Source organism: Rhinolophus hipposideros, assembly GCF_964194185.1.
Source record: "Rhinolophus hipposideros genome assembly, chromosome: 15".
In the NCBI taxonomy this organism is placed as follows: Eukaryota; Metazoa; Chordata; class Mammalia; order Chiroptera; family Rhinolophidae; genus Rhinolophus; species Rhinolophus hipposideros.
The window spans coordinates 12,847,194-12,869,655 of NC_138061.1; the positions used below are offsets into that span (position 1 = coordinate 12,847,194).

The window sequence follows — 22,462 nt, forward strand, 5'->3', positions numbered from 1 at the left end:
TAGGTCTATTCGATACATTATATTGCTCAGGTGTAGTAAGCAACATCTATTTCAACATGTACAGAAAGTACAAAAACAACGTATACACATTTTAAGAAAGGAAAAATGTATTAAAATTTTATATATAAATATAAATTGTATATATATATATATAAATCAATATATACCGATAACAAAAGATGAATACAAGTCACATTTGACTTCTGCAATTACAAGAGGTGCTCAAAGTGGTTTCCATCAGCGTCCAGACACTTCTGATTACAGCGAACTACTGCTTGAGCAACGCTGACCAAAGTGTCTACTTGTGTACATTTTCTTTTGGCAGCCCCGGTATATAATGTCTCATGAAGAAGAAACATTTCTGGTGACAAATATTGATTTATGTCATCAGAATGAACTAACCAGACCTAAAAATCAATTACTGCTTCATATTCATTAAATCATGTTCATGAGGCAATGAAATTAATTAATGAACAGTATGCATTGTTTAGTCAGATGACCTTGGGTTCAAATCTTAGCTCTAACATATGTGCGGATTGGTTTGGGGAAAGCTACTTGTCCTTCCTGAAAAATCAGTTTCCTCATCTCTAAAATGAAGATGTGATGACCACCCTAGAGAATTGTGAACATTAAACAAGATAATTTCTTGAAAAACAGCATGATTACAAGCTAACGGTAGTGTTGTTGGCATTATTAGGTCTAATGACACAGGATGTCTTCTTTTCCTCTTTTTCTTCTTCTTCATTTTCACCAGGGGACCTAGAAAGAGGGCATGCTTGCCAACATCTGAGAGGAGCTGTTTTTTTATTATTAATGAGTGATTCAAAAATAGTTTCTTTTTTATAAAAACAAAGTAAGGTAGAAACAGTGCACTTTCTTTTTCAAGAAAGCTTAAATCATTATTTTTATCTTGACATCACATCTTCATGATTATGTGCTTCATTTTGGGTAGAGGAATTATGAGAATAACCGCTGTTGTTGCTAAAAAGGTTATAAAAATTTCCAAATGATATAGAAAACTATAAAACTCTTCTTGAAATTTTAGTTCATATTCTATCAATTCCAAGATTAGGCTTTACTGAAATATGTGGTACCATAATTAAAACCCTATAAAATGCATAGAAGGTCAAGACAAAACAATGCTGCACTGAAAGAAGCAATATTGTAATTACCATAGTAAATGACAAAATTAGTCATTTAGAACACAGTTGGTTAGATGTGGATAAATTAGGCAAGATCATGTTATATAGGAAACTACCCCAGAAATGGTTCACATGAAAGCACTGGCTAGAAGTGATGTATAGTAGATTAGAATTAAATCTATTGTTAAAATGAATTAAATGCATAAATAATTAAGGTAACTATTTTTTATTGTTTATTTTTGTAGGATGAGTAGGAAGCCCTGATCTGTGTTATGAAACTGTGCTATGTTGAATAACTCTTTAACTAAAAATGATAATGATAAATTATATATAACAATGTTATAAGCATTCTTCATGGCATCTCATGATAGTTTAACATCCTATACTTTCAAAGAACATGTGTCTGGGCTATTGGCTACAATTGGACAAGACAGTAGAAAGTAAAACTGAAAGCTGTAACATTTGGAAGCACTCAAGGATTACTAGAAATTGAAGAAGGAGAGGAGAGTCTCCTTCTTCAGTCAAGAAGAGAAGCAAACAGTCTCTCAGTCAAGAGAGAAGCAAACTAGAATTATGGTTAATCTGGACCTATGTGCATGACACTATGGATAATATTATTCACATTTTGAGTCAGATAACCCACTTATTTTAAATTTCTTATACCCTCAAAAAAACTCTACAAGTTTGTAATTACTATTAAACATTTAAGAAGCCAATGGTAAAGAATGAAATTTTGACACATGCTACATCATGGATCAACTTTGGAAACATTAGGCTAAGTGAAATAAGCAAGACACAAAAAGACAAATGTTGTATGATTACACAGGAGGTACCGATAACACACAAATTCAGAGAGACAGAAGTAGACTGAAGGATAGCAGGGCCTGGAGGGAAGAGACGAATGGGGAATCACTGCTTACTGGATTTACAGATTCTGTTTGGAATGATGAAAAATTTTGGTGATAGATAATGGTGATGGTGGCACAACTTTGTAAATGTACTTAATGTCACTGAATTTTACATCTAAAAATGGTTAGAGTAATAAATTGTATTCCATGCCTATATTACCAGAATAAAAAAGAAGTCAGTAGTGATTATAATGCACTTATGAAAACTTTCGTATCACACTGATGAGTGCAGTTTCTGACATACTTTTTAATATGTCTTTATAAAAACACATATCAGTGAAGAGAGAATTATACTTGAAACATCTTTTAAAATCACTACTTCAAAGTCAAAGTATTAAATGTATTCCCAAGAATATAGCCATTCCTTAAAATCTAAAGAATAAAGAGCAACATAAAATGAACTGCTGCATTTTTTGTAAGAAGAGATCCTATTTTACTAGAAAAGGAAAATTTAAGAAATCATAATACTTGTTGGCAAGCCCAATAAAATATTTTGGAGGATAGAAGCTAGCAAATGTCAGAACACTTTCTGCATTTTCACCTACTTAAAAAACTATTAAAATACATATGGATTTAATAAAAATGATTACTATATAATAAAAATACAGCAATAAAGAGTATCATCAGCAAGATAGCAGAATAGGAAATATTAGCCCTTATCCCCCATAAAAACACCAATTTAAAGATGACATGTGGACCGAAATACCTATATGAGAGGACCAAAGTCCACTTAGGAAGTAGCAGTACCAAAGATGAATACAAAACCGAGGATAGTCACATCATAATGGGTAAGAAGAGCAATTTCACTTTACCCACATAAGCCCTTCCTCCAGCCATCACCACTATCTATCACCACTATCTTCCCCCAGCATAACTCAGAATCAGAGAGCTCACCTCAGCCTATAATTTATCCCTCAGGGAAAAAAAACAGTGTAACACGCATCCAAAATCCTTGGCCTTCATGGTACTACCCAAAAGATCCCAGAACTCTCAGAGAACAAACATAGTGCAGACATCTGATGGCAGCTGAAAACAAAGGAAATAAGTGGGTGGCTTATTGCAGCCAACATTAAGCAGCAAGACTGGGAGAAGGCATACAATCCTGAGACTTCCCCCAAGAGGGAGGGAGAGGAATGGGACATACATCCAACATCGTAGATTTACTGTGCACTGCTCATGGGGAAGAGGGTGCACAGCTGACTACAGCCATCATTGCTCTGTGAAATTAAGAGAAGGTACATGACCCTAAAACTTCTCCCTGAGGAGGGATGGAAAGGAGTTCAATGTGCCACCAACATCCTGACCTTTCAGTGTACTACCCTTGGGAAAAGCGGTGAGCAGTTTATTGAGGCCAGTGTAGCTATGCAAGACTAAGAAAAAGCACACAACCCTGAGACTTCTCCCCCAGGAAGGAAAAAGAGTAGAGTATGATCATCCATAGAAAAGGTGTGAGATGTTCCCAGTATCTCTAGCTGGGCTGACTGGTGAAGGTCTTTACCTTTTGAAGCCACTCAGACTGGAAGAAGTAGCTATTTCTTCAAACACACAGACACCAATGCAAGCTACAAGGAAAATGAAGAATCAGGCAAATATGACTCAACCAAAGGAAGAGAGTAAATGTCCAGTGACTAACCCTAAAGAAATGGAGCTCTAGAATTGCCTGACAAAGAATTCAAAATGATTGTATTAAAGAAGCTAAAAGGGAATGATAAGAGACCACAGAAAGAGAACTAAATGCAATCAAGTAAACGACACATGAACACAATGAAAATACGAACAGAGATACAATCATAAAAAAGAATAAATTATAAATTCTGGACCAGAAGAATGTAATTAAACTGAAAAATTCAATATAGAGCTTCAATAACACACTTGACCAGACAGAAGAAAGATCAGTGCATTTGAAGGTAAATCATTTGAAATTATTCAGTCAGAAGAGCAAAAAGAATGAAAAAGAATAATGAAAGCCTAGCAGACTTATGGGATACCATCAAAAGAGTGAATATATGCATTATGAGAATCCCAGAAAGAGGAGCACAAGAGAAAGGGGCAGAAATCTTATTTACAGAAACCCTTGTGCGCTATCGGTGGGATTGTAAATTAGTGCAGCCACTATTGAAGACAGTATGGAGGTTTCTCAAAATTTTCCAAATAAAACTACCATATAACACAGCAATTCCACTCTGGGTATTTGTCCAAAACAACCAAAAGCACTAACTGAAAAAGCTGTATGCATTCACATGTTCGCTGCGGCATTATTTACAATAACCAAGATATAGAAGCAACCTAAGTGTCCACTGATGGATGAATGGATATATACAACATCGTATAATCATTAAAAAAGGATATCTTGCTAATTACAACAATATGGATGGTACTTCAGGGCATTATGTTAAGTGAAATAAGTCAGACAGAAAAAGACAAATACCCTATGACTTAGTTATATGTGGAATTTAAAAAACAAAACAAACAAAACAAACAAAACAAAAAATCAAAAACAAACAAACAAACAAAAACCCAAGCTCGTGGATACAGAGAACAGATTGGTGGTGGCAGGGGTGGCGAAGAGGGAGTAGGCAAATGGGTGCAGGTGGTTAAGAAGTACAAACTTCTAGCTATAAAATAAATGTCATTTGGATATAATGTACAGCATGGTGACTATAGTTAATAATACTGTACTGTATACTTAAAAGTTGCTAAGAGGATAAATCTTAAAAGACCTCATCACGAGAAAATATTTTTATAACAATGTAGGTGAGGGATATTTTTACTAGACTTATGTGGTGATCATTTCACAATACATACAGATATGAAATCATGTTATATACCTGAAACTAGTATAATGTAATTTGTGAATTACATCTCAATTTCTCAGCCTTAAAAAAAAGGAAATCCTGTTGTATGTGATAATATAGATGAACCCGGAGGACATTATGCTAAGGGAATAAGCGAGTCACAGGACAAATACTGCATGATTCTACTTATATAAAGTGTCTAAAATAGACTAACTCACAGAAGCAGAAAGTAGAACGATAGTTGCCAGGGGCCGAGGGGAGGGGAAAATCGGAAGTTGTATAATGGATATAGTTTCAGTTATGCAACACAAGTTCTAGAGATCGCTGTATAAAATAGTACCTATCATTCACTGCACTGTATCATACTCTTAAAAACTTGTTAACAGAGAAATCTCACATTAAATGTTATAACCACAATAAACAAAAAAGAGTAATTCTAATATTTGACAAAACGTTTTCATTTAGAAAGAGCTATTTTCAGTTTCAAAAGAACTAAAATTCTATTGAAATAAACTATAAGGTTGGTATTTCCATCCCCTGGACTTTTGTTTAACTTTATAAAGTCTCAAATGGACAGCAATATGCGTGTGTTATTAATAAACCAACTTAGAGACTTTTCTCGGATTTATAGTTTGATCTTATATTCCCAATTAATCTTTCATACATTTAAACTTCATAAACTTATAAAATTGTATCACTGATGTGGTAAGTTGCTTAAAGATAGCATTGCATTATGCTAAGTGAGTTAAGTCAGACAGAGAAAGACAAATACTGTATGATCTCATTTCTGTGTGGACTCCAAAAAAGCCGACTTGTGAAACCACATAGCAGAATGGTGGTTACCAGGGGCTGAGGGGGTGGGCGAATTGGGGAGACGTTGTTTAAAGGCACAGACTTCCAACCAGCAGACAAATAAGTCCTAGAGATCTAACGCACTGCATAGTGATTATAGAGAACAATACTGTATTACAAACTTCAAAGGTGCTAAGAGACTAGCTTTTAATGATGCCCACCGCAAAGAAGAAATGATAATGGTGTGACACGCTAGAGGTGTTAGCTATATGCTGTGATGGGAAATACATTGTAATATATAATATGATGGGAAATACATTGTAATATATAATATGATGGGAAATACATTGTAATATATAATATGATGGGAAATACATTGTAATATATAATATGATGGGAAATACATTGTAATATATAATATGATGGGAAATACATTGTAATATATAATATGATGGGAAATACATTGTAATATATAATATGATGGGAAATACATTGTAATATATAATATGATGGGAAATACATTGTAATATATAATATGATGGGAAATACACTGTAATATATAAATGTATCAAATCAACATATGTACACTTTAAGCTTACACAATGTTACATCTCAATAAAAATAATTAAGAAAAAAACAAGCCAGAGTTCATATAACTTGGATTTAGAAAAATGACAATGAAAACTGACTATGTAATGGTGTAAAAGAAAAAGAAAATATATATAGTATTATAGCATGTTTTAAATGTTGAGTATTAGTGTCAAATAAGACTACTCTAGTTTACAAGCATAATTATAAACATAAACACTGTATTTGAAAGTTATTAATAGAAATATTAATAGAAATTCATAGAAATAATATATTGTTTAAACTGTAGGACTGTTCACAATATCTGAAATATCTCTGAATCACAAGTACACCTAAGTTTTATGAAAAGAAGAATATTAACAGGATTAATTGTTCTACAAAACCCCTACAGTGTGGTAATTCTAAGAGGTAAAAGTTACAATGAAATATGATGAAAAAGTTGTATCCCTTCATATAAATATAACTATATTATACAAGTTAAATTATCTTCTCACCTGTTCTGGGTTTGCTATGAAGTTAATGGCAGTATAATGGCGATCGTCCTCCTGTAATAAGCTGAAGGTGAACTGATAGTCAATCAAAAGGCTGTCTGTAGGGGAAAAAATACAATACTGATGTGTATTTTTAAAAACTGTTTGGTAAACAAAAGTTAGGTGAAAAAATATTGTATATCAGTATTGAAAATTATTATCATTAATTATTAATGGCCTATTTAAGACTAGAAAATATATAAATTTGGTCAGTAAGCAACAGAAAACAAAATATAGACATGAAGAAGGCTTAATTCTTTAAAATGTATTACTTCTGTTTTCATTATAAAAGCTCTACGAATATTTTAGACATTCTGGACACCATACAAAAGTAAGTAAATACAAGTCATCTATAATCTTACAACTAGAGAAAAATACAGAACACATTTTGGTGCATTTTATTCCAGTTAAAATTTTGTTAAATAGATAGACCTGCAGACATTTTGATATCCTACTATCATAAATTCAAAATTGTTTGAGAAAATGATTTTTAATAGCTAAATAATATTTCATCATATACTATAATTAAATTATTTATTCCTTAATTATTGTAGTAATTTTTACTTTTAGTAATTTTAAAATGAGTGTGGTAAATATCATTCTACAAAAGTGACTCTCATTAACAACTGATGAAGAGAACACCAGGGTAAATAATTTTTAATTTTGTCCAGGTATAATGCTGAAACCAAGGTGAATCCCTTGAATGTGATAGGTCATGAGTAGCTTCCCAAGAGTGAAGTAGTACTCATAATATTAAGCTGCCACATTTATAAAAATATATTTCAAATTATTTCAAATGGAAGGTTTCTATTTTGGGGATACAGAACTTTCATGTTATGCCCTCAGCAACTAAACACTAATAAAATAAAAAGTAAAGATAAGAATAATATCACTGGACTTACTGTTGAAAACATCAAGGTTTCATCCTTGATGTCGCTTACCATATACTTTACAAGATCCACTCAATGTATTTCTTGTATAACTTAGTATAAGGCAATACTTTGTGTTTCTACGAATTTATAGGCATCCTTATGCATGCAAATGAGAATTATACAATGGCCATATTTCCTATTTTCATTTGACTGCCAGAAAATTCAATGGGCCATTGTTGTTCTAGGCTCTGGAGATAAAAAATAAAATTTTCTATTTTCATGCAACGTATAGTCTATTAGTTGCACATCGAAAATTAATAAATAATTTAAGTACATAGTACAAAAGATGATATGTCTTGGATAATAACAAACCAGTGAAAAGGAGAGAAACTGTCGTTGGAATATAAGTGTGCTTACAGTTTTGAGAAGGAAGATTTAAAGATCAAAGATAGTAAGCCATGGAGTTTAGTAGAGGAAATGTAATCCAGGCAGAGTAACAAGTACAAAACCTCCAAGAAAGAACAAGCCTTAACTGTGATTCTTGTGAAGAGGCCGTGGCAAGAATACAGGCATGAGTTGATGGGCAAGGGTTGTAGCCATGAAGGACAAGAAAAGAGGTCAGATACACAGAATGTATTTGAAAGGTAAAAACAAATAGGATTCGCTCAAAACAAAGGCAGCATTTGAAAGAAAAACAGGTAAAAGTTTTCAGGCCCAAGAGCAAGCATAATGTCAGCATTAGCTGAGATGGGTAAGAATAAGTTTTATTCGTTGGGAGTTGGGGAATAATTAGGAGCTTAGTTTTGAAGAAGTTAAATTTGAGTTACATATTGAATGTTCAAGTGATCTGTTGAGTACAGGTCCAGAGCATGTCTATTAGATAACAATGTGCAAATTACCAATATTTTACATTTAAAGCACTTTAGCCAAATGAAATCATAAGTTGTAAATAGAAAAGAGGTCTAAGGGATGAGCCCTAAGGCATACCAATGTGAAATAAACAGCTGCTCAGGAGGAGCCCACAAAGGAGACTGATAGGAATCAAATCAGAATTTAATATCATGCAGTCAAGTAAACATAGTGTTTAAGAAAGTGAGTAGTAGAGACATCCAAGATGGCGGAGGAGATAAATGCTGTATGCGCTTCCTTCAGTGAACACATTAAAATTACAACTAAATTATAAAACAATCAACCTGGTGAACCATCTGTAGTCTGGCTGAAAAAAAGTTTTGTCACTAAGGATATAAAGAAGAAACCATGTCAAGACTGGCAGGAGGAGCAAAGATGTGAAACAGCCTGGCCCCAAACATCCACATGACAGTTAGAATCAGGAAGAGTACCTTGGATGTGGAAGTTCCTCCTGGAGGAGTGAGTGGCCCGAGCCCCACGCCTGGCTCCCAAGCCTGGAATACTGGTGCCAGAAAGGGGAGCTCCCACAACATATGGCTGTGAAAAACAGTGAGGATTTCAACCATCCAGATGGGATGGAAGGCTGTGGGAAACCCAAATGTCCTCATAAAATGGCCTGCGCACAAACTCTCTCACTCCCAGGCACTCACCCTGGCCTCTGGCAGAGGGACGGTGACTTGAGGACATCAGAGGGAGGAGTGTGATGTCAATGCGAGAGCTGGAGGACAGTAGGTATTTTCTTGATGAGGGGTGCTCTTCCCATGCAGCTGGCAGGTGGGCGGTCTTTCCTATGTTGAGCCCACCCACACAGGCCAAATTGGAATCTGATTGCCTGGTGAGCTCTTCTGCTCTGCCCTGCTGACTCAGCTGGGACACATTCTGATGCAACTCGTGCACCACTAGAAGCACTTACTTTGTAAGCATCTAGCCCCACCAGCATTGTACTCTTTCTTGGAAAACTATCAGAGTCCATGAGCCCCAGGCAAGCGAAACTGGCTTTGGTGTGCTCTGAGACTTTTTCTGAGCTGCTCCAGGCTCAGGACTGGCACCAAACCAGAGTTTACATTAACCAGGTGACCACACCTCCTCCCACTCTAGTGGGATTCCCTGAGACCCTGCCTCATCCAATTCATGTACTACAGTGACTTTATCAGTAGCTGAACCTTAAGGGAGCCAGCAGATGGCATCAGGCCTTGGGATATCCTGGCTTACTGTGGAGCTACCTCAGGCCCAGTACTGGTGACACCCATCTTCAGTTCTCAGTGTGGCCTCTCCCATGTGCCTCCAGGTTTAGCACAGGCAGTGAACAACTGTGGATCACTTTGTAGTTCCCACCAGGCAGCTCATGGGAAGACACAGGCAATGGCTGACCAGAGCCGACACAGGAGGCTTTCCCAAGAGGCCCCAGAACCAACATACTTGGAGGTTGGCTTCAGACCATAGTAGAGCATCGCCCACTTAGCCCCACAAGTGGTACACACAAAGGGTAGTCTCAAAAGGCACCAGAACTCACTGGTGCAAATCCCACGCAGTGGGGTAAGACCCCCAAATAGCAGCCTGCAAGCTGTGGATGTGACCAAACACCACAGCCAGTCAGCCTCAGGGCCAATCCCGCCCTGATGTGTCAACTCAACTGATGTGCCAGACTTAACTATAACAAGAGGGCACTCACATCCCCCACAAGGGACACTCCTGGAGCAACCAGAGCAAGTGACTAGGGAGACTGTGCCACTGGGCCCCACAGGACATCTTCTACATAAGGCCACCTGGCCAAGACTGAGAGATATAGAAGATCTACCTAATAAATAGAAACAAACACAGACAGGCAGCCAAAATGAGGAAACAAAGAAATACATTCCAAATGAAAGAACAGGAGAAAATGTCAGAAAAAGAACTACACAAAATGGAGGCAAGCAACCTACCAGAGACAGAGTTCAAAACAATGATTATAAGGATCCACAAAGAACTTAGTGAGAACTTCAACAAAGAGACAACGAGCATAAAAAAGGACATAGAAACCATAAAAAAGAACCAGTCAAAAGCAAAGAATATAATAACTAAAATGAAGAATGCACTAGAAGGAATCACCAGCAGACTAGATGAAACAAAAGATCAAATCAGTGATTTGGAAGACAAGGTAGCAGAACACACCCAATCAGAACAGTAAAAAGAAAAAAGAATTTTTAAAAAATGAGGATAGTTTAAGAGACCTCTGGGACAACATTAAATGTAACAACATTTGCATCATAGAGGTACCACAAGGAGAAGAGAGAAAGCAAGAGACTGAGAATTTATTTGAATAACGACTGAAAACTTTCTTAACCTGGTGAAGGAAATACACATACAAGTCCAGGAAACACAGAAAGTCCCAAACAAGATGAACCCAAACAGGTCCATACTAAGACACATTATAACTAAGGTGGCAAAGGTTAAATACAAAGAGAGAATCTTAAAAGCATCAAGAGAAATGTCACTAGTAACTTATGAGGGAGCCCCCATAAGATTGTCAGCTGAATTCTCAACAGAAACTTGCAGGCAGTAGGGATTGGCAGAAAATATTTAATATAATGAAAAGTCAGAACTTACAACCAAGGGTACTCTACCAAGCAAGCCTATAATTTAAACTATAAAGACAGATAAAAAGCTTCTGAGACAAGAAAAAGCTAAAGGAGTTCATGACCACCACACCAGTATTACAAGGAATGTTAGAGGGACTTCTTTAAGATGAAAAATAAAATAATAAAAATTATGAATAATAAAATGGTAAGAGCTACAAATCTATCAACAATTACTTTCAATGTAAATGGATTAAATGCTCCAATCAAAAGGCATAAGAGGGCTAAATGGATAAGAAAACAAAACCTTTACATATGCTGACTACAAGAGACTCAATTCAAACTGAAATATACACAGAGAAAGAAAGTAAAGAGATGGAAACAATTATTTCATGGAAATAAAAATGGGGGGGAAAAAGCTAGGGAGTAATACTTATATCACACAAAATAGACTTTAAAACAAGAGACAAAGAAGGACCCAGTAATCCTATTTCTGGGTATTTATTTGAAGAAACCCAAAACGCTAATTTGATGGGATCTGTGCATCCATATGTTCACTGCAGAATTGTTTACAATGGCCAAGATGCAGAGACAGCCTGGGTGTCTGTCGATGGAAGAATGGATTAAGAGTCGGTGGTACATATATAAAATGGAATATTGATTGCTCAGCCCATGGAAGAGAATGGGTTCATGCCATCTGTGGTGACCTGGATAGACATGGAAGGTACTGTGAGCAGAATGTCAGATTGAGAAAGACAGATGCAATGTGATTTCACTTATATATGGAATCTAAAAAACAAAAACAAACAACAACAACAACAAAAACAGAAACAAACTCATAGATACAGAAAACATTTTTATGGTTGCCAGATGGGAGGGGGGTTGGGAGTTGGGGGTGAAAAAAGAGGAAGGGATTAAGAAGTACAAATTGGTAGTTACAAAATAGTCATGGGGATGTAAAGTAAAGCATAAGGAATATGGTCAATAATATGGTAATAGCTATGTATAGTGCCAGGTGGGTACTAGACTAGTGAGGAGGATCACTTCTTAAATTACATAAATATCTAACCATATGCTGAACACCTGAAATTAATATAAAATAATACTGAATGTCAACTGTAACTGAAAAATTAAAAAGTGGAGGGAAACGTGAAGGGAAATAAGAGGTCCAAATTTCCAGGTATAAAACAAATAAGTCAGGGGAAATTAATATACAGCACAGAGAATATAGTCAATAATATTGTGATAGCATGGTACAGTGAATGTCAGGTGGTTGCTGGATTTATGGTGATCACTTCTTTAGGTATATAAACATTGAATAACTATAGCGTACACCTGAAACTAATATAATATTGTATGTTAGCTATATTTTTAATAAAAATCTTTAAAACAATAAAAAAGGAGAGTAGTGATCACCAGTCAGTTGCAGCTGATGGGGACTCAGAAGTAGGGCTGCAATACTGGGAAAAGATCATATCTATTAAGAATGAAGGACAAATACTAGTAAGAAAAAGCAAACACTTCAAAACTATGTTCAAGAATTTGCCTGCATAATTATCTTTACGTTTTTCTAGCTTGAAGCTAAATAGTAAGAAGTCAGGAGTAGATAACCTTCAGGAGGTAGGGTCTGGGTGACCTGGGACAACTGGGCGGCTGTGGGCAAAGCTGCAGTGCCCCGACCCTCTGGAAACTCTTTTGCCTTTTTGGACTCTCCTCCTGTGACACAATTATGTCCCACCAAATTCTTGGCGAGGCATTCATGCTTGATTTCTCTATTGTTATTTGTCACAGTTGGAAGTATAAGATCAGTACGATGTATATTACATATGGTAATGATCAATTCTAATGTTGGTTGGGCTAAAAAAAATAAGCCTGACCTGGGTCTAAATTAGTAAGAGTATTACTCAATTCAAGTGACTAATAAGAGCACCACTCATTGAATGTGAATTATTATAAATTGAAGAAAGTTTAGACTTCTACACAAAATGTTTCCTTGTAAAGCTGTTTAGAATTAAAGTCTTCCAGAAGCCATCTACACAGTTCTCCACTTACCCACATGATGTATTTCTCCCCCAATTTAAGTATCATGTTGGTACATTTTTAGGGGTGTTACAGATAATTAATTACCTGGCACTTAAAATATGTACCTTAATCCTGAAATTTACTCTAAACTTCTCAGCTAAGTAGGGAACAGGACATAAAACATTAAAATTTAAAATACGTCTCAAGTTTATGCAAATGTACATATTTAGAAAATAAGTTTTTGTACTGCTTTAATGAACCACTTTATTATGGTATAAAAAAAGAAGTCATGTTTGACTATAAATCAACTCAAATCATTTATTGCATTATGGATAAACAGAGAAATGACAAAGTAGCAGGAGGAGTAAGTGTGATGAAAAACAATTGAGAGAGCTTCTTTTTAAATTGGGAGACACAGCATTTTTTTTTTTTACTGTTTGGCATAAATAAAAATTTAGTAGAAAAAGATAAATTAATGAGGCAAGAAAAATTTCAGGACAATGTCGTTGGGCAGGTAAAAGGCCATGCCCTTGGAACACAAAAGGATGATCCGTTGTTGAGTTCTATGGGTTTGAGGGTTTTTTTGGTTTTGTTTTTTTTCAGTTTGTTTTTATTATACTTCCTTATAACCCTACCTGGGAGCTAGAGCAGCTGCAATCAGAAAACATTAACAAATTCCTAACAACAAAAACAACAGTAAAAGTCTTAAGAAGACCATGCTGCTGACACTGTAGGGAGGAGCCTTGTAAGCCATAGCCTTTCCCTACTAAGGTCAGCAGAGGCGGAGCCGGTGTTGATGCCGCAAATGAAACAAAGAGGTAAGCTTTATGAAACCTCAGTGGCAGCTACACAATTTTCACATTATAGTATATATACTAAAAAAGTATATGTACTTTTCAGCATAGTTTACAATTTCATAATGAAAAAGGATAAACTGTATTCTGCATGTTTAATTATATTACTGACAAGAAATAAGTATTTAAAAACTTGTGAACAGAAATACAAGCAAACGATATATGTTCCAAAGCTTTAAAAAAACATAGACACCATATACATTAATCCTCTCATTTCACCGTCTGAGCCCTGACGATTGTAACAACTGTAAACAACATAGCTAGTTCTTAAATATTTCGGTCAACAATCAGCAAGCTATCTCTGATAATTCCAGGAAATTTAGAGGTTGGCAATTAAATTTCCCAATGGAGCCTACAAATACGAGTAAAATGGATACACAGAAGAGCCACTTTTCTTTACATCTCTTTGCATGAATTTGGTAGACCTTAAGGTGAATATGAGGCTGTTCAGAGTCTGGCTCCAAGTTCTAATTGTATAGATGAAACAAAGTCGTGAAAGCAGAGAAGAGAAAGGTTGACAGCTTTTGTCTTGTTAAGGTAGTTTGATTTATATAATGAGAAGAGAAAAAAAAATTAATCAACAATAAAGTATATATAATTATTTAATATGAGTAAAATGTTTCATCATTTAAATTATGTAGTATACATCAAAGGAAAACGAAAATTAAAGAAAAAAAACCCAGAAAATTACAGATGAAAGATTACACTGAAGACTACAAGAGAGCTAAGTAAAAACTAAAAAAAAAAAGAAACAAAAAAGTAATGATATAATGGCAACATTAAATATAATAAGAGAATCATAAAGTAAAATAATTAAAACAACATAAGACTGACTCAATGCTATGCAGGTCAGATCGGAAAAAGCCTCCCATATTGAACAGAGATGAAAATCACTGAAGAAGAACAGACATAGAAATTTTCAATATACATATGACTAATACTGTAAAAGCAGATATCATAACAAATTGAAAAGCACATATATGTTAAATATATGACAGAAAAAAATCTGAAGACAGTTGAAGACTGAAAACTAAATAATGAAAGGAAATACACTGTATAAAAGATTTAAAGAATCCATCATTATTCATAAGAGTCCAAAAGTAAAAACAACCCAAATGTCTATCAACAGATGAATGGTACACAAAATGCAGGATGCCCATAGAAGGGAATATTATTTTGCCACAAAGAGGGATGAAGTACAGAAACCTGCTATAACATGGATGAACCTTGTAAACATTATGATAAATAAAATAAGCCAGTCACAAAAGGCCACATATTCCATATCTTTCACGTGATATGCCAAAGTAAGAGCTGCAGGTGTTAATAATTTTACAGCATATCTGGTTACATACTGAAATTGTTTATTGTTTTAGTATCTTTTTGTTTTATATTTCTTGGTAAACAATCTGATTTTAGACATAAAAAGATAACATTTTATTCAACTTGAAATCTGTCATCTATTCACTGCCAAACCTTTTTGCTATGGTATTTCCATATTTGGATTTGTCTCTTAGTTGTAGACTGTGTATGCATGATTTTTTTCACGATGAGTATGTAGATAATATACTTTTAAGACCTTTGCTTATCTGAAAATTATCATTATGTTGTTTTATATTTCTTTTGTTTTTCTATGTAGACAGCATGGCTGAGTTCACATATTCCATAAATATTGTTCCAGTCTTTTGATATATATTATCTTTTGATATATATTATTACTTAAGAACACTTAGCATCTTGCCTTATTTTTCTTTGTAAATAGCTAATTGGTTTATGTGAGTGTGTGTGTGTGTGTGTGTGTGTGTGTGAGCGCACGTGAGCTTGTGCATGTGTGCACATGCCCACATTAATGTGCCTGGATGTCCATATTGTATTTTAAATAACAGCTTTATTGAGATATAATTCACATACCAACAATCTCACCCTTTTGAAGTGAACAATTCAGTAGTTTTTAGTATATGCACGAGTTGTGCAACCATCACCACTATCTGATTTTAGAACATTTTTACCACTCCTAAGAGAAACTCTAGAGTACGCATAGCAGTAACTCCTCGTTCTCCCATTATTGAGCCCCTGGCTTTGTATCTCTATGGATCTCAGTGAAAGGTAGCAACAAGGAGAGGTGGAATATTGCTTCAAAGCAGATAAAATTTTCAAACAGGTAAAGCAAAGCAATTATTTGTCAGTGTCAAAGGGAACAAAGCAGATACTATTCCCATGTCTAGATTCCAAGGTATCAACACTGGGGGGAAAAACAGACAACACTTCTCTTAGGGGACAGCCAAATTTCAAGATAGAACAAGTTTCAGTTAAAGCAAAATAACAGAGTTTCAAACACAAAATAAAAATATACTCGGTGATTTCATTTTTAAGTAACAATTTTTTAAGAAAAGAAAGAATAATACTCCAGAACCAGTAAGCATACATTGCTCCCAGATTTTGGTTTCTAAGTACCATTCTTCAATATAAGGAACCATAGCTTCTTGGAAAAAATGGTTAATTCCATAGCTAGGGCAGGAAAAGTATAAGGTGAATCTGAAATATTTTATAGCACTAGAAAATAAGTATTCAAAAAATGATGGAGAGGGGCCGGCCCGGTGGCTCAGGATGTTGGAGCTCCGTGCTCCTCACTCCGAAGGCTGCCGGTTTGATTCCCACATGGGCCAGTGGACTCTCAACCACAAGGTTGCCAGTTCAACTCCTCGAGTCCTGCAAGAGATGGTGGTGGGCTCTGCCCCCTGCAACTAAGATTGAACACGGCATCTTGAGCTGAGCTGCCTCCCGGATGGCTCAGTTGGTTGGAGTGCATCCTCTCAACCACAACGGTGCCAGTTCAACTCCCACAAGGCATGGTGGGCTGGGCCCCCTGCAACTAGCAACGGCAACTGGACCTGGAGCTGAGCTGCGCCCTCCACAACTAAGACTGAAAGGACAACAACGTGAAGCTGAACGGCACCCTCCACAACTAAGATTGAAAGGACAACAACTTGACTTGGAAAAAGGCCTGGAAGTACACACTGTTCCCCAATAAAGTCCTGTTCCCCTTCCCCAATAAAAAAAAAAGAAAAAAAATGACGGAGACATGTCAAAGGGACACAATTGGGCTATTGTATGTAGGTTAATTAGGCTCAATGAGAGCCACTGGTACAAGGTGATAAAACTGCCTATCTCTTATGATTGCTCTGTGAGTTAAACATAATTGTGTTACTGTGTATTTGGCTAAGAGAAGAATATCTTATGAAATAAAGGCATTCAATAAATGTTATTTCACTTTTCCTTATTCACTACATTGGCTCTGAATACATTCTAGAAGATTTCAATAGTCAGATTTTCATATGTGTATTTACATACACTTAGATATTTGTTCATAAATATATTAGGTCAAGGTCTGATATTTAGAAAAGGATGCATGTTGGTTTGACAATAACAGTAAGAATCCAAATATGTTTTAAACAACAGCATGCATGTACACATAAATACACTTACTTGCCGACTTACAACTGTTTAGTAAATGATAACATTTACATGAATACAAATTCAAGTACATTCACAGTCTCAGTATATCATTGTCATACAGTAAGTCCTCACTTAACACTGTCCATAGGTTCCTGGAAACTGCGACTTTAAGCAAAAGGAGGTATAACGAAATCAATTTGACCACAGGCTAATTGATACAGAGTTAAGTTCCCACGACATACTTCTGGTCACAAAAACATTGCCAAACTTCTAAATACAGAACCAAAACACTTCTAATATTAAACATTGAAATAAATGTGAGCTATACATACTTTTAAAAGATTAATAAAAACAAGTAAGATAATTATTTTCCAACCCTCTTATTGCAGTTCAGGGTCTCAGGTGGCCTGACAGTCTGCCCCTTCCATCGTAGGGCACACCCGCACGCACACCCACCCTCACACACACTGGGACAGTGTAGACACTCCACTTCACCTAATGTGCATATGTGTGGGATGTGGGAGGAAACCAGAGGATCCAGTATACATAGGGAGAACGTGTCACCTCCACACAGTTTCCCCCACCAGAAACTGATTTTTTTTCTCATCAACATTATACAAAACAACATTGAACAAAAAGATGTTATTCGAGGACCTGCTATATTTAACATGTAGCTCCACGAATATGCCTCAGAAAGTAAACTACAATGGTTTCTTTCCTGCTCAATTGCCCTCACCAAGCTGTTTGGCACAGTGCAAGTAGACTGATTATTTTTTAATTAAAATTTAACATTTTAATCTCCTCAACATTTGTCAGTAGCTTCCCATTTTCCTTACAATAAAGCCCAAAATTCTTACATGGCTATAAAGCACTGCATGATTTGGATCCTGCAGAGCTCACATCCCTCATCTCCTACCTCTCTTCACCCAGTTCTATGCGTTTCAGTGTTAGTATCGCACAGGCCATGTTCGTTCTAAGCCCAGACCTTTGTACATGCTGCCCCACTGCTCCTACTTCTCCCCATCCCCCCACCATCAGCACTCCACTATTAGGTCATCTTTCACATCACATCCATCATTCTCCTGCTGCACCCACTCCCTATCTTATAATTGGGTCAGGTTCTCTTGCAATATATTTCCAAAGCATCAATAATTCTCATACAGAGTTCTTAGGAAAATCACATCGAGGTAACTGTATAACAAGTTTACTATCTATTTTCTCTACTAGTTTATAGGCTTTGACATAGCACAACACATTTTATTCACTGTAATATCCCCAGAGTCCAACGCAATAGTCAATAAGTATATGTTGAATAAGTAAACAGAAGCGGGTCCATTCCAACAACCAACACTCTTTCCAAGCTCCAACAATGTAACTCTTCACTAAGTAAATTAAGGAGAAAAGGTATGTCACCCTTGTGAGTATTAAATGAAACAATATTAAATTGCTTTCACATAATATTCAATAAATATTAGTTTTCCTTGCTTGCTGAACATTACTATACATACTTACAGTTATTAATTAAGAATTTCTATTGAACTTGGAACATTTAGAAAAATTCCAAAGGTAAAATCTGTGGCAGGAATTTTGCAAGTCAAAGATTTGCTAGATATAATATCACGAAAAAAGCACAGAACCTTTATTATCCACACTCTGGAAATTACCGATTGTGTAACCTAGACTATACACTTAAAACTCATGGAGTCTTAGTTTTTTCATCTTCATGAATAAGAGGATGGACTGTGATCACCAATGTCTATACATCAATGATTCTAATTAGGGGTTTTCATATAATATGCCATGACCTCTTCAGAAGCTACCTTCCTTAAAAGTGCCTCCGCAAGTAACTAAACTTTTCATTGTTCTGGAAAGACATTTGGGAATCTACTTAGATATTACTTGAAGCAAATGTGTCATAGGCTAAGTAAAAAAAAAAAAACACACACACACAAAGCTTGAAACTCATTTTTATTTAAATGAATGGTTGATTTTTAAAGTTTTTCAATGATGAATTGTACTACTTTCTGTAAATAAATTGAAAAATAAATATAAAGAAATTTTTATTTGATAACCTATAACATGATCTCCAAATATTTTTGGTCAAACACAATAAACATACCTGCTCATACAGCCACAATACATGCATATTCATTTATTATTTGATAATTTGTATGTGTACTATCATTATATATTTACTGAAAGCCTGCCTAAAAATCATACACTTTTCTAACTATGAGTTCCAACATGAGAAGGTCCTGGGTTCAGAGACTTTCATTCTGGTGAGTAAAGAAAACCCATATTCTAGTAAACAAACAAGTGAGATAATGTCCTACTGTGGAAGTGTTAAGATTGGGTGAGGGGGGAGAAGCTTATGGAGAAGTGTGAGGGGGTCTATTTTAGCTAGGAATGGAATATTACCATTCCATTCCAGATATTAAATATTTAAGGCAGAAATGCAAAATGCAAAAGCCACAATCTAAGATAAAATTTGAGATATAAGAACAAGCAGATTAAGTCGTTAAGAACTTCTATAAAACTGCCATATAAATTCTCAAATGTTCCAATCTAATCCTAACCTTTATTTGCTCATTGATTCCTACACCAGTATGGGAACCAGTACAGAGTTACAGTATGTTTGAATATCCATATTCCTTCTTACATAATTTTACTGAATATTCTAAAAGTTTATTATTTAAAATAAATTTGAAGGTAATTTATTCTAATGCATACCCTTCAAAAAACCTAACTGAATGAAATCCTAACTGAAACTGCATAAAATTTATAAATATTGGTTAGTATATTTTTATCTGAAGACTTCTAATTTGAGAGAATGGTATGAATTTTTCATTGTTTAAATCTATTTTTATTTCCTTCAAGACGATGTTTTTATTTTATTCATATAAAAACAACTCCTGGGTTAAATATATTGCTCTAGTTTTATCACCTGGGGTCAAGAGTGTGGGCTATAGAACCAGACTGACTGGATTGAAACTGGCTTTGCCATTTCCCAGCTGTGTGATCTTATACAAATTAATTCATTTCTCTGCCTCTGTTCCCTTAAATAAAAAATGGGGATAATGAGTGTATCCTTCTCAGTTGAGGATTAAGTAAGCTAATACAAACAAAAAATTTAGGATAGCCTGGCACACTAAATGCTCAATAAAGGTACTTAAGTAGTATTTGGACAAAGGTTATGTTTTATTTCGTAAATGATGCTAAATAATAAGCTATAAATTGTGAGAAAAAAGTTCGAATAAAAATATTACATATGCTATAACCTCCTTTATATAAAAAGTTCTCAGAAAGGCATGTAGTGTCTTCTTTAGCCTATTCAGCATTTTTATAAAAATAAGGAACTACTAACCCTTGCTGAATGTAGATCGGCCCCACACCAGTTCCAGGCGTAGTGAGAACCGTGAGCACAGCGTGTCAGCCCTCACACTCTACCTTGCAGCCAGTGCCTTTGCAGAGGACACAGACTACATACACAACCCCACTTGGGAGCCCTGCTGGGAGATCTTCAGACATTTTTGTTTTCTTCCTTATACTTTGTTGTTTTTAAAAATTATTTTTACAATGAGTTTGTTATTTACATAATCAGAATAATATAACACTTAACCATAAAGTACATGGTCAAATAAATGTTTTATCGCTCTCTAGATTAATTCAATAGCAATTTTTTTCTTTCAGCTATTTTTAACTTTCTCATATTGCATTGTCAATTTTAAACATGTAAAAATATTAAATAATTCTGAAATAAACATCTCAAAATATTAGGATATAACTTCTGGAAATTTAATAAAAACACTGATGAATCAAAGAATAAGGTTAAACTGCCAACCATGTGGCTCATTAATGTTTTGTCAGATAATCTTCAATCCATTATGTCTTCAAACTATGAAATATAAGAATTTAGAGTTTCATTAAGGTCACTTCTGCTCAATTTGCAGATGGACCAGACAAATCCCATTTAAGTAGCTATTTATATTCAATGATTAAAAATCATATAAAACTTAACTAACAAACAACAATATATTTAGTTTAAAACAGAAAAAAATTAATCTGTTTTAGAACAAAACACAGAATAATTACACTAAATATAAGTTTAATTCAAGTTTTAACTGCTTTATTGTTTTCTATGACAGCATTTTAATTAAATTGAGATTGATATTTGTTTTTTTCATTTACAGCTACAGTAATGTATATTAGAAATATTGTCTCTCATTTATCAAACAAAAGAAAAATCAAATCCAATAAATAATATACTTATAAATAATGTCTTTCAGTTCAAACCATAAACATTAATTAAATAAATCAATAATTAAAGGGTTTACAGTGAGATGATGGATAAATATTTCATTTTTTTTACTAATATAAATTAAAGTAAGATGTAATCAGTGGTACAGGTGATCACTATGTAAGTTGTAATTAAATTCATTATTCTCCAAAAGACAAAGTATTATTATCATCACAGAGTTACATCCTGAACTCTAAATAGCAATAGAAGAAATTCAAAATAAAACATTAATTTTTCAAAGAATAAAAGGTGAAATAAGCCAAAATGTGATAGATTACTTGGAAATGTACTAAAGCACAATAATTAGCAGTTTGAGTATCACACATAGTTAAAGAATTAATATAGTAGTAGCCTAAAGTAGATGATTGCAGAAAATGACTTTCTGTACTCTGTTTTGTACTCATTGAAAATATATCATCTAGGTAACATTTGCATAGTCCAGATTTTCATTTTGTGTTTAAAGTTTTCTTCGTTATAATTGTTATCATGATTAAAAACAAAGCATTTAAGGAAAAAAGGAACTACAAAACTTTGGGACTACTACTTTTTATATTTGCAGAGATAATCTGTGTAATTCAATGTTACCCAGGGTCAATCAAATTAGGTATCATAGCTAGAAACTTTTCTTTTTTTTCCCCATGGGAGTCATAACAGCTTTCTAACATACTTGGTTTTTGGTTTTAAACTGATGTTTGAAAAACTTACTAGGACTCTATAGGATACAACCACTGGTATATTACTTTCA

The 22,462-nt window shown here is 34.7% G+C and overlaps 1 protein-coding gene across 3 annotated transcripts in view; it reads right to left on the bottom strand.

The window, feature by feature from the left end:
* ATRNL1 (attractin like 1) overlaps positions 1-22,462 on the bottom strand; it is a 579,923-nt gene that overhangs the window by 375,294 nt on the left and 182,167 nt on the right. For all 3 annotated transcript variants that reach the window (XM_081075162.1, XM_081075163.1, XM_081075164.1), the window contains exon 22: positions 6,720-6,814. In XM_081075162.1, the coding sequence (XP_080931288.1) occupies positions 6,720-6,814 (95 nt within the window). The remainder of the gene's footprint in view (positions 1-6,719; positions 6,815-22,462) is intronic.